Source organism: Anoplolepis gracilipes, chromosome 2 (genome assembly GCF_047496725.1).
Source record: "Anoplolepis gracilipes chromosome 2, ASM4749672v1, whole genome shotgun sequence".
Lineage (NCBI taxonomy): Eukaryota > Metazoa > Arthropoda > Insecta > Hymenoptera > Formicidae > Anoplolepis > Anoplolepis gracilipes.
In genome coordinates this window covers 21,232,874-21,245,072 of record NC_132971.1, presented here as the reverse complement: position 1 = coordinate 21,245,072, position 12,199 = coordinate 21,232,874, and the positions used below count along the sequence as shown (strand labels likewise).

General features: G+C 33.2%; 1 protein-coding gene across 4 annotated transcripts; it reads right to left on the bottom strand.

Moving 5' to 3' along the window:
* Positions 1-865: 865 nt before the first annotated feature.
* Positions 866-10,525, bottom strand: Spz4 (Spaetzle domain-containing protein 4). 4 transcript variants are annotated; one of them, XM_072887055.1, is made up of 12 exons: positions 10,303-10,525; positions 9,876-10,042; positions 9,258-9,610; positions 8,623-8,911; positions 8,334-8,539; positions 7,725-7,935; positions 7,017-7,517; positions 5,477-5,658; positions 4,304-4,453; positions 3,271-4,170; positions 2,852-2,974; positions 866-1,435 (listed from the first exon to the last, which is right to left on the bottom strand). In XM_072887055.1, exons 7-12 carry the CDS (start codon positions 7,044-7,046, stop codon positions 1,183-1,185), a joined length of 1,638 nt encoding a protein of 545 aa, XP_072743156.1. In that variant the 5' UTR covers positions 7,047-7,517; positions 7,725-7,935; positions 8,334-8,539; positions 8,623-8,911; positions 9,258-9,610; positions 9,876-10,042; positions 10,303-10,525; the 3' UTR covers positions 866-1,182. The 4 variants fall into 4 exon arrangements, with proteins under 4 accessions (XP_072743156.1, XP_072743154.1, XP_072743153.1 ...); XM_072887053.1 differs by having other exon boundaries at positions 7,725-7,955; positions 8,334-8,911; XM_072887052.1 differs by having other exon boundaries at positions 8,334-8,911.
* Positions 10,526-12,199: the final 1,674 nt, after the last annotated feature.

The window sequence follows — 12,199 nt, the reverse complement described above, 5'->3', positions numbered from 1 at the left end:
GAATAAATCAAGTAATTATTAATAACTTATATAAGTTTAAATTACGAGGATATTTATTAAACAATGCGCAAATAACGATTACGAAAACAAGAAGAATATATGAGTAGTATAAAAATGGCGTACTTTATTCACGAGCCTTATTTGTACTATAACTAAATTATGTATCAAGAATATATAAATATATAGAGCGAAGTTTTTAATTTGGCGCTGACGTAAGTAGCAAATAACGTGAAATTGATATATGTACATGATCTTAAAATCTCAAAAAAGTATATGGATTAGTATATAACAGTTGCCAAAGAATGTATAACAGTATATTATTATTCATTGAATTAGTTTAATATTTATGCACTTTTCACTATTACACTTGTTATCATTCTAAATATACAATAATCATATAAAAGATAAAGCTACATATACTTTGAAACCAGTAAATATATTCCAGTGATTTTAGATTTGTACATATATGTATATATCATCTTTTCATAAACCATAAATTTCTATAAATGATTATAAACTGAATTTCTTTAAACAAAGATGATTTTATTTTAACTTAATTTTATTATTTTTTATCATATTATGTTTGTAAAAATAATTTTGCCGGATTAACGAAATCTTGTATAAATCACTTTATATAAACTAATAGATTATTCTAATAAAAATATATTAACAATAAAAAAAGATTTTTTTTCTGTCATACATACATACATATGTATAAAAGCATATATAGCATAAACTTTCTATTATAATATTAGAATTTAGTGTATGTACTTTTTTTTCTCGAATGACATCTCGTTTACAAATATGTTTGTTCTAGCTTAATTTATTATAAAAATATTAAACATTAACGCTACATAAATAATATCCTTTTTATAAATATTTATAAATATATAAAAAAAAATCTCTTACACAAACATATACTTCGTAAAACTTCAACATATGAAAAATATTTGGTACATGTAAAAAATATATAAAGATATTTCAACAAAGGGGTAAATGTTAACAAAAAGATAAATATTAACAATCTTTATAAATTGAGTTGAACGAAGAGATTTTTTTCCAATAAGAGAACTGATTTGTACTGTATTTTTTAGAATTTTGCATACGATTTCATCTAGCGGGACATTCTTACATTTACGCTGTGTTATTTGGCGATCGGCCAGCGAACAGAAATCAATTGGATCACGGATAACGGTCCCGTGATAATGGTTGTACCTTGATTCGTCGCTGGCGCGAGGTGCGTGGTGAACGTGATGCCACTCGAAACTCTAATGGCAGATCATAACAACGGCAAACGCAGCAGCTGGGAAACTTGAACCAATCGCTGAAGATTCCGCGACATTCGTTGTTGGGATCGTAAGCCAGCAGCCGGTGCAGCCGATACTGCTGCTCGCATCTACATCCATCACGACAGTACATTTGCTTGTTCTCGTTCCTGTAACCGAGAATCAGAAATTCAAGGAAATTCATTCAGAAAGATTAAGAATAAATGAAGAGTAAGAACTCGATGAAAAATGGACAAAACACCTCTGAAAAGTTATTCTTTAAAGTACTTTATTTTAGAAATTAAAAGTGGATAATTCAATGTAGAGTAAAAATTTTATTGCTTAGTCGTTTTAAATTTTATTAAAAATTGTAGGCAATTTAAAATAATTTTAAGTATCTGACAAGTAATATTTTTATGGGTTTATTCTTTTGTTTCTAACATTCTTCTAAGAACGACACTCACGTGTCGTTATTAAATTCATTCAGAAAAATTAAGATTAAATGAAGAGTAAGAACTCGGTGAAAAATGGACAAAACATCTCTCTAAAAAGTTATTCTTTAAAGTACTTTATTTTAGAAATTAAAAGTGGGTAATTCAATGTAGAGTGAAAATTTTATTGCTTAGTCGTTTTAAATTTTATTAAAAATTGTAGGCAATTTAAAATAATTTTAAATATCTGACAAGTAATATTTTTATGGGTTTATTTTTTTGTTTCTAACATTCTTCTAAGAACGACACTCACGTGTCGTTATTAAATTCATTCAGAAAAATTAAGATTAAATGAAGAGTAAGAACTCGGTGAAAAATGGACAAAACACCTCTCTAAAAAGTTATTCTTTAAAGTACTTTATTTTAGAAATTAAAAGTGGATAATTCAATGTAGAGTGAAAATTTTATTGCTTAGTCGTTTTAAATTTTATTAAAAATTGTAGGCAATTTAAAATAATTTTAAGTATCTGACAAGTAATATTTTTATGGGTTTATTTTTTTGTTTCTAACATTCTTCTAAGAACGACACTCACGTGTCGTTATTAAATTCATTCAGAAAAATTAAGATTAAATGAAGAGTAAGAACTCGGTGAAAAATGGACAAAACACCTCTCTAAAAAGTTATTCTTTAAAGTACTTTATTTTAGAAATTAAAAGTGGGTAATTCAATGTAGAGTGAAAATTTTATTGCTTAGTCGTTTTAAATTTTATTAAAAATTGTAGGCAATTTAAAATAATTTTAAGTATCTGACAAGTAATATTTTTATGGGTTTATTTTTTTTTGTTTCTAACATTCTTCTAAGAACGACACTCACGTGTCGTTATTAAATTCATTCAGAAAAATTAAGATTAAATGAAGAGTAAGAACTCGGTGAAAAATGGACAAAACACCTCTCTAAAAAGTTATTCTTTAAAGTACTTTATTTTAGAAATTAAAAGTGGGTAATTCAATGTAGAGTGAAAATTTTATTGCTTAGTCGTTTTAAATTTTATTAAAAATTGTAGGCAATTTAAAATAATTTTAAGTATCTGACAAGTAATATTTTTACGGGTTTATTTTTTTGTTTCTAACATTCTTCTAAGAACGACACTTACGTGCACTTTTCCCAATGTACATACTGCTCGAAAGGATAGAGGTTGAGGAGAGCCAAAACCTCGCCGCGAGTATTGTTGGCCCAGAATGGTGCTACTACTTCTTCCTTGACGGGGCAAGCGTTCCTGCATAATTAGTAAAAGTTAGTGATTCGATATGAATTTACGTTCTTGTAAGACTCTGATATTTAATATTAATTATATACTTTTTCTGTAGTTTTTATCTTTTTCTTCTTCCCTTCTCTAAAAAGTTTATTAATTTCTTTCCGTGTAATTTTTTAATAAATTTTTAAAAACATTTTTTTATAAAATTTAATTAAAATTTCTTTAAATAAAAATTGTATTTTATTTCAATTTTTGTTTAATTTATAATAAACCAAAATTTCTATAAAGATGAAGAAATATGAGATTATCATACTTACACTCCCCTTAGCTTCAGGACCGGTTGCTCGTGATTATGATGATGATGATGATCCTTGCCCGCGACATCCTGATAAAGTTGTCCATTGACATTTGCCGGTGATTCGCTCGATGGTCGATACTCGGGACGCGGTCTGAACTGTTGTTGTTGTTCGCTACTTGCTGCAGCTATTATTTCTTCGTGTATGGTTGACTTTGTAGTAGCATCAAGCATCTCCGCTTCCTCATCTTGATCGACTAATGATTGCAATACTAATGGTGATGAGGCATTCGTCGTCGTCGTTTCGCCTGATTCCGAAGTCGTATCCTCCCTGATCGTTGTTTCTTCCGAATGTACGACTACTTCTTGAAGTTCTTCCAGGTCCTCGTCGATTCTGTCATTCTGCCCAGGAATCTCGTTGATGCTAAAATTTTGTTCTCTGACGATTTGAGCTACAGTGATGCTCGGCAACGTCGTCGTTGTCGTGTTGTTCACCGCAACATCGTCACCATCAGCATTCTCGACAGTGGTGTTTGAAATCTTTGGAGAGATTGATGTTACGAGAGATTGATTCTTGATCTCTTCTTCCTTTTTTTCAACTATACTCATTACAGTAGTGTTAGACGACACAGGTGTCGTCGAGGTTGACGTATGTGTATCGAAAGTCGTGGCACTGGTCGACGTTGAAGACGAAATCAAAGAGGGAATCTTTGTGCTCGAGGCAGTCGAACTGGTGGTGCGTTCGGTGGGTCTAAAGTGCGGCCTGGTGTACTCGCTGAGCTTTGGAAATTTGTTCAGTCGTTTGGCGATGGGATCGTTCAAGGAGCGGCTGGTGAATCCGCGAGGACTCTCGTCCTCGTTCGCATTAAACTTCAACTGATAGTTGTCGATCAACTCGTAATCATCATCATATTGAAAGTGTCTGAAAATCATCCGAGAATTTATATTCATCCCCATGAGATAAAAGAGAATATTAAAATTTATTAAAATTCAAAAATATTCCAAAAAACTAGTGATACAAAATTGTCAAAAATCGTAAGAGAAAGGAGACTCACCTTAGATCATCGTAATGATGATAATCGTCGTACTTAAAATCAATATCATTTTTTTCGAATTCCGCTCGGAGAATATTGATGTAACTCTCGTCGCCGTACATGCGTCTCATCAACCCCTGATTCTCCTTCACGAACCGACGTACCGCGTGCCTGTAAACGAGCAACAGAGCATAATCTTGTACTGACCAAGTTGACAAAGCGATGTTGATTTTCTCGCATATAAAAATCTCTTAATTAGACTGTGAAAATTATATCATAGTTTCACTCAAAAAAATGATCTTGCAGCTTCAACAAAAATTTTCTAGGTGTAACAAATTAACTGAAACAGATAAATTATTAACAAATACTGTGATACTGCATATATTTTGCACTTAATTAATTTAAATGATACAGACAGAATTTATATCCGTATTATTAGTGTAATTTAGACAGAAAATTTGTCTGCGATGCCTATCTTTAAAGCCTATTATCAAGGACAATTATATTTATGATTAATATTTGACAATAGGATCTAAATTTTCTAGAGGTATCGCTAGAATATTGCTGCTATAAATTCTATACGTAACAAACAATATTCTAACAGATACAAAAAGTAGCGATAAATTTTAATGGAGACATCTAGAAATCTATTTACATTAGCAAAATATTTTTTTGAGTGGTTTATTTCGAGTAATAATGAAGATAATAATATGTATTAGAAAATTAATGTTTGAAAAAAAATAGAATCAACGTATTTCATGTTACGTTCTAATTTTCTAAGATTATATATTATTTTTGACACTTTCATGTACAGACTTTTCCTCTTCTCCATTATTAATTTACGGGACAAAAAAATAAAAATTAATTACTCAAAATTAAGATATGTCAAAGTGACATCTTACATCCGAAATAGAGAAAAATGTGTGATGAGAAAAAGAGAGGAGACTTAAAAAAATTACAAAATTAACCGCTTGCTTTCGAATCTTATTGTTGGATTTCGATTCCAAATCAGATATTTTTTTTTCTTTATTTTGATTTTACTTTTGGATGACCCGTGACGCTGAAACTTTCCCCGCACCATCGTGCGCGCGCGCGTACATATGCGAGCGGACAAATGTCGGACGGGCGAAAGTTGAAAGAATATCAATCATTAAAAGCGGAAGAGACGTATATATACGCAAATGGACACAGTACCAAGGGTACGCGCTACCGGCGATCGTGCACCAGTTCTGTCGGCGAAAGTCACAGGGTAGATTTTCGTGGTGCGCGCGTCCCGTGCGCGAGTACGGCTTGCTGCAGGCCGAGGACGCGTCGTATCCGAACGTGCTCGGCCCGCCGCCGCTGCTTTGACATTTCGTCAACTGCAATGCAATCACCTGCAACACGAATGGTTAAGTATCTTTTGCCATGTAATTGATTTTAAAACTTAAAACACAGAAAGGCCAATTAATAAATGACTACCATGGTTGACAATGCATGTGTATTTATTAAATATAATATCATGCTAAATATAGATTAGAAATAAATAAATAAATAGATGTTTCTTCGATCTTTAAAGAAGTTTCTTTAATTTAGAAAAAAAAATCGTAATGGAAATTAAAATTGTCGAAAAAATCATTGTAATTAAAAAAATTAAAGTGACGCATTTTTCAGGCAGGAATAGAAAAAATATGAAATTGAATAATTTAATTGTACGATTAACTGTTTTAATTATTTTTTCAGTAAAAATTAATCTAATTAATTAATTAAAGATTAATAAAATTGAATACATTAAATTAACTAAGTAAACGAGCTTTGAAACTTGAAAAAAAGATTCTAATAAATGGTTAAAGAAGCTTTCGGCTCTGTTGAATCAGAAATCGACATTAAAATCGCTGAACCACTTCTTTATCTTTATCCATTCACTTTAATTCTTAGCAAAAAAATTTACGAAATCGGGAAAATAAAAAAAAAGTTTAATTTGTCTTGAAGTTGACACATTTTGTAATAAAAGTTTTCATATTTCACACAGATTTGACAATTATTTAAATGACTAAACGGAATTAATTAGAAATAATGATAGAGGGAGAGAATCAAATAGCAATTAAAATCAAACAATCTACAAATTAGGCAAAACCATAGAAACGAATATCTCTTATCCTCTTTCGATTGATACATCTTTTACAGGCAAATTAATACGGGACAAACCCCAGTAAAACACTAAATATTCCATTTGTATTCCAAAAGTTCTGTATATCCTGGAATAGTAGAAAAATGTTTATAGAACGTTCAAATAATTGTGAAATATTCGGAACATTCTATAAACATTACCTGTAATAAGGTACATTCAGTGTAAATTTTGATGTAATGTATGGAACGTAAAAATGAAATAAAAAATAGAATAAAACAGTATAGAAAATGATAAAAAAAATCAAAACATTTTGGGCGCGTTCGGGGAGACCCTATTAGCGCTAACAATGTTGTTCTATTTTTGTTCAATTTTTAATGATTAACAAAGATAGAATGACGCTGTGCTTATTTGAATATTCTCCGAAGATTCTTTAAATATTCCGGAATGTTTTGGAATAACCTTGGAAGTAGTTAATTTTGAATTTTAGGAACATTTTATAAATAATATATCAGGAATATTTAGCGTTTACTGGGACACTTTGTTCATTCGTCTTCACAAAAAAAAAAAAAAAAAAAAAAAAAAAAAAAGGAAGAAACAAAGAGTCGACCTGAAACAGGAGCTCACCTGTAAAACGAAGGGCGCGATCGCTCTCATAACTCGCTGGTCCAGCGGTTGGACCCGCGGTTGAACCTTGACAATCAACTACTCGAATCTCTCTCTCGGGCAAGGTCTCGGGCTCTACGTCACCCTGCTACGCGCGAGGAACGACAACAACAACAACGGCGATGGCTGGTCGGTCTCATTGACGGCTTCGGCGACGAAGGCGCGGAAGGCGGCTACATGACAGAAGGAGACGCGCACCTACCTATCTACCCACCGTGCGCAAGCAGGCCGCTTTCATTACTGTCCGTAATCAGCCGCGGTCCGGTTGTCCGCCCATACGACCCGTACCGATGCTTCTCACGTGGAAGAAAAAGTGTAGCCCGCCGTGTACGGGAGAGAAGATGCTATACGGCACGCAGTGGCGGCCGATCATCTTGCCTCGCCCACGTCCTGATTCCAGTGATTTCCGGTCGGGCAGAAGAGTAGACGAAGCGATCGGAAGACGCCGGGTGTCCGATACTCCTGTTCGGATCGTTCCGAAGGAACAGAATTGGATGTTGAAATATTGTCGGGCGAGGATATGTAGAGTTGTTTTTTTTTTTAATATTGTATCGCGTATTTTATAAATTGGTGGAAGATGTTGAATATTTTCGTTTCACAGAGTACGGAATCGCCTATTCTTTTTGGTGTAATTATGTAAAATTGATTGAATATACATATTTTACGCACAGGCCCTGCTGGCTACTCGGCCCTGAACGAAAGGAGAGTCCAGAGGAAAGACGCAAAACGAAGAGAGGACGAAGGTGGAGGACGGAGATTGCGAGAGACTTCGTCGAGAGAGTAGGTCACTGACGGATACCGTTATAGTTGCCGTCGTTGATCTGTGTCACGAGGTAGACCCCGCCAGTGACGTAGCCTGGGTTTTGCGACACGTGTTACTCTTTAAAAACGAGGAAAAACCTGTTGATGCACATTCTTCCTCAGTAGAGAAAAACACTCGTCCTCCTCCCCTAATATTTTCACAATCACACGTGTATACGATTAATATATATATATATATATATATATATAGTAAATTCGCGCTGCTTTTAAATTACCCCGAAATACCTGAAGAGTTAACGCGGTTTTTCATCGAAAAACGGAAATATAAATGTTTTGCGCGTAGATTATTTGCTGTCGCATAAATCACGACACGTGGTCGTTGAACTTTTGGGGAAAAGTCAGCCGGCTACGCCGCTGAGACTTGAGCGTGTATTTGCAAAAAGGCGCCGGGAGAGACGGTCGTATAAACGACGATTTAAAGTTTACAGCGAGACTCGCCGTGCGTGGTCTACTAACCTGGAAAGCACTGTCACTGCATCAAGTGACTCTTTCACTGAATTTTCTCGCTTTTGAAGGCGCCGGCGATGCTCTGGAGCCTTTCGTCGGTATCTCCTCTCATCGGTCTTTCGCTTTTGATCGAACGGCCTGTTTTTTAGAATTCGCAGACCAAGTTCTCTTTCTCGACTCACAATTCATCAATTGGCAAAGTTTTCTTTTTTTCCCTAAAAACTGCTATGTAATTATATATTATCTTCGCAAACGTAATTCGCTAATTACAATCGATTAATATAATAATAAATAATACGTGACGTTATTCGCGACCACGGTTGAAGACGATAACGGCATTCCGTTAGCTCCGAATAGCATTGAATTATTGGAGCATCGTTTTGCACGATTGCTGTTGGTTGGCAAAATACCAGTTTGCCACGATGTAAGGAACGCGCTGCTTCATACGTGCTACTATAGGTCTTCTCTCTTTCGTCTTTCGAGGCAAAGGAAAGCTAATCACCGAGATATGGCGGTAGTAACTCGCGCGCACGTCAGTCGCTTTTATGAGAAGAGAATATTACTCTGAAATTCTCTTTCTTCTTTATCTGAAAAGACAAAGAGTATTCGTAAAGAAAATTTAGAGATTAATTGATTCAGATTTTTCAATTATGAAAGGAAAATGAAGTGAATATTTAAGAACTTGGTCAAATACATCAAAATACATCAATTTGACAAACGATGAATCAAAGAGAAACAAATAGATGATAAAATCATTCGATGAAGATGGATCGAATAAAATACAATTTTATAAAAAATTTTCAAGTATGCAACACAGACTTTTTCAATTCCCGCGTCCTCAACATTAATACGACCAGAGTCATCTGTAGTCCTTATAACTCACTTCATGAAGCAATACTAAAATTTATCTTCAGATGATAAACTCATTAATACCTTTTACCATCCATTCTCATTAGATAACGTTGCAAATTCTCTTGGAGATTCTCTTTGTGACCGATAGAGTGCGCTCAAATCAGACTTTTAGATCGGTTTGGCATCGATTTTTTTTCGCTCCAAGACACTTCAGGTCGAGCTCAGCGTATAAATCACTATGGAAACGACAATTTGCGAGCTTCTCCTTCCTCTTCGCTTTCCATGACCTAGCGTTCTCTTTCTTATTTCTTTCTCTCTCGCTATTCCTCTTCTCGATTCGCAATCGTCTTTAAAGTTTTATCTCTCGGTAGAGGTGCCTTGATTTTTCTTGTCAAATTCGAGCCACGATGTTCAATTCACAATCCATTCACTTTCTGTAAAAAAAATATTCTAATTCAAGGATACCGATTTTAATTCAATTTAATCCGAAAAAAATACGTTAATTAACTTTAAATCGATAATTGCGATTTTTTCCCTCGCACGTGAAATTGTTTTACATCGACTACGTGTCTTTTCTTTTTTTTTTTTTTTTTTTTTTTTGTGCATTTTTCGTAAAATATAAAAATTTTGAAATAATATTCCTTCCACATAAAATAACGTTTCAAACTCAATCAAGCGAGAATAAATTTTTTTACTTACGAAAACTGCTATTGTACTCTGCTTTGCGATACCTGTATAGTATTTTCTTGGATTACAGCTACCTGTGTGCGTTTTGTCGTTGCCTTTTTTTCTTTTCTTTTTTATCAAGACAATTTTCTCGGTTTCTAGCGGCCTCTCCTCTAGTCTCAAGCGGTTCGCAACCGGATCTAGAAATAATATATTCCTGTTACGCGATTTGTAATAATGAAATAAAATATTCGATAGGCAAAGTATAGTTAAAAGATATACGATCAATTAATAATTAAGAATGCAAGTTTCTGCGATATTTTCACTGAAGAGCAAGGTTGGAAATGAAAATTAAAAAAAGACAAGACACATTTGTTCATAATTTTACGATTGAAAATTTAATCAATTGAAATTACGACTATATTAATGTGAACCTTTAGACAAAAATAAAAGGGCAAACCTCTATCGTGATTTGAATACGAATTGACGAATTGACGACGCGGTGATCTCCTTGGACGAACCACCGCTGCGATAGCTTTTCTCTCAAGATGCTGTGGGAGAAAGATAAAAGAATATGAAGTTCAAGGTCACGCTCGCTATTGCGCAACACAATCGACATCCTATACCTGAGAATTCGCCAATATAAAACGTCACATTTGAATAACATAACTATAATATAAGATATATATATATATATATATATAGCGTAAAAGAATCGTGTTAAAATTAAATCTTTAGAGCACAAAAGATATAAAACACTTTTAAATTTTATTTCTGAAGAAGCTTATATACGCGTTCTATATAATTATTAAATCTTCCAACTTTTTATTGAAACGAATCAAAATTTATCGAGAATTATTTCAACTTTCTTTACTTTTCTGTTTTTCTCTCTTAAATATTTTTATTTAAAAAAATAAAATAATATAAATGCATTATTTTTTTATTATTTTTTCGTACACGGTAAAAAATATTTTGTATTTTTGTTGAAAGTTTCTTGTGTAGAAATTTTTGTGTTAAATTTTTAACATACTCTTATGTTAATCTAACATACTGTCGTTATGTTATTTTAACTTTTCTGCATTAAGTTAATATTCACCGTTTCTAAGAGTTAAAACAATTAACAAGTAAATCTTACACTAATTCATATTTTTGTGTTAATTTTTTACATATTATTTGTGTTATTTGTTTACATATTTGCCTTTTGTTAAATTAACATTAAAATTATAGTGGATAAATTGGGACACGAGAAATGTTTTAAATTTAACACAAAATTTTTTACCGTGTAGCGTAGGAAAGGTTTGACATAAAGGTAAGTTTTCCGTTTTAGGAAATCAGGCAAAATGCCTTGTGCATTCTTGTCAACCTTTTACATTCTCGTCGACGAATTTTCTTTTCACTTACAATAGTAACCAAAATTTTTCAAATTATTTCAGGTAAAAAGAAAACGTCCTCAGAGTCGGCTTTATAAGTTTTGTTCTCGACAGTGGTGCTCATCTCGACAAATTTTTTTTTTCACAAAATCAAGACTCGAAATTATGTAATGTCCGCTGAATTTATACTTTGACGCTTATAGATCTGCAATGATTATAATAAGATTATTTATAACAACTAGATGGAAATATTTTGCTGAAACTAATATGAAATCGATGAAAAATGAAAGTTACTGAAAAATATATTTTAAAATGACTCATATAATTTTCCGTTTGAAATTTAATATTGCGAATATAAAGAAAATTAAAATATATACTGCTGAAAAGTAATAAAAATGACAAGTTTAGAAATATTAGACATGAATGTTACTGAATCAATAAATTGAAAAGAGTGTAGTTTTAAATGAAAAATTGTTGAAATATTGAAATATTAATGAAATGATGAAACGGGATCGACTGAGAGAAATTTTCAATAAAATTTCATTAAATTTTCAATAAAATATTTCCATCAAGGTATACTACTTTCTTTTCGCGATCTGATAAAAAAGATAATCCGGCATTCATCTCGCTGATTCGCGGAAGCGGAGCGAGCGAGCACGTTTTATTCAAGAAAACGGCATCGCCTTCCGGTATAAGTCTTCTCTCTAACAAGAAAGAGAAAGAGAGAAAAACAGATATTCTATCGCTCTCATACATATATATATCCACACACAGGCTGCTCTTCAGAAACGTCTCTCGGCGGTCGCTTCGTTCTCCGCTCTTCGCTTCGAAAATCGCATCTTTCTTTGTTGTGATCCCCGGACGCCTTGGGAAAAAGCGACCCTTCTCTTCCCTCCTCGTAAGGGCCCCACCAGGGCGGTATAAGTGCTTGCCTGCGAAGAGAAGGCAGAGAAAAGAGAGACGGAAAGGGAGAAAGACGATGGGGCG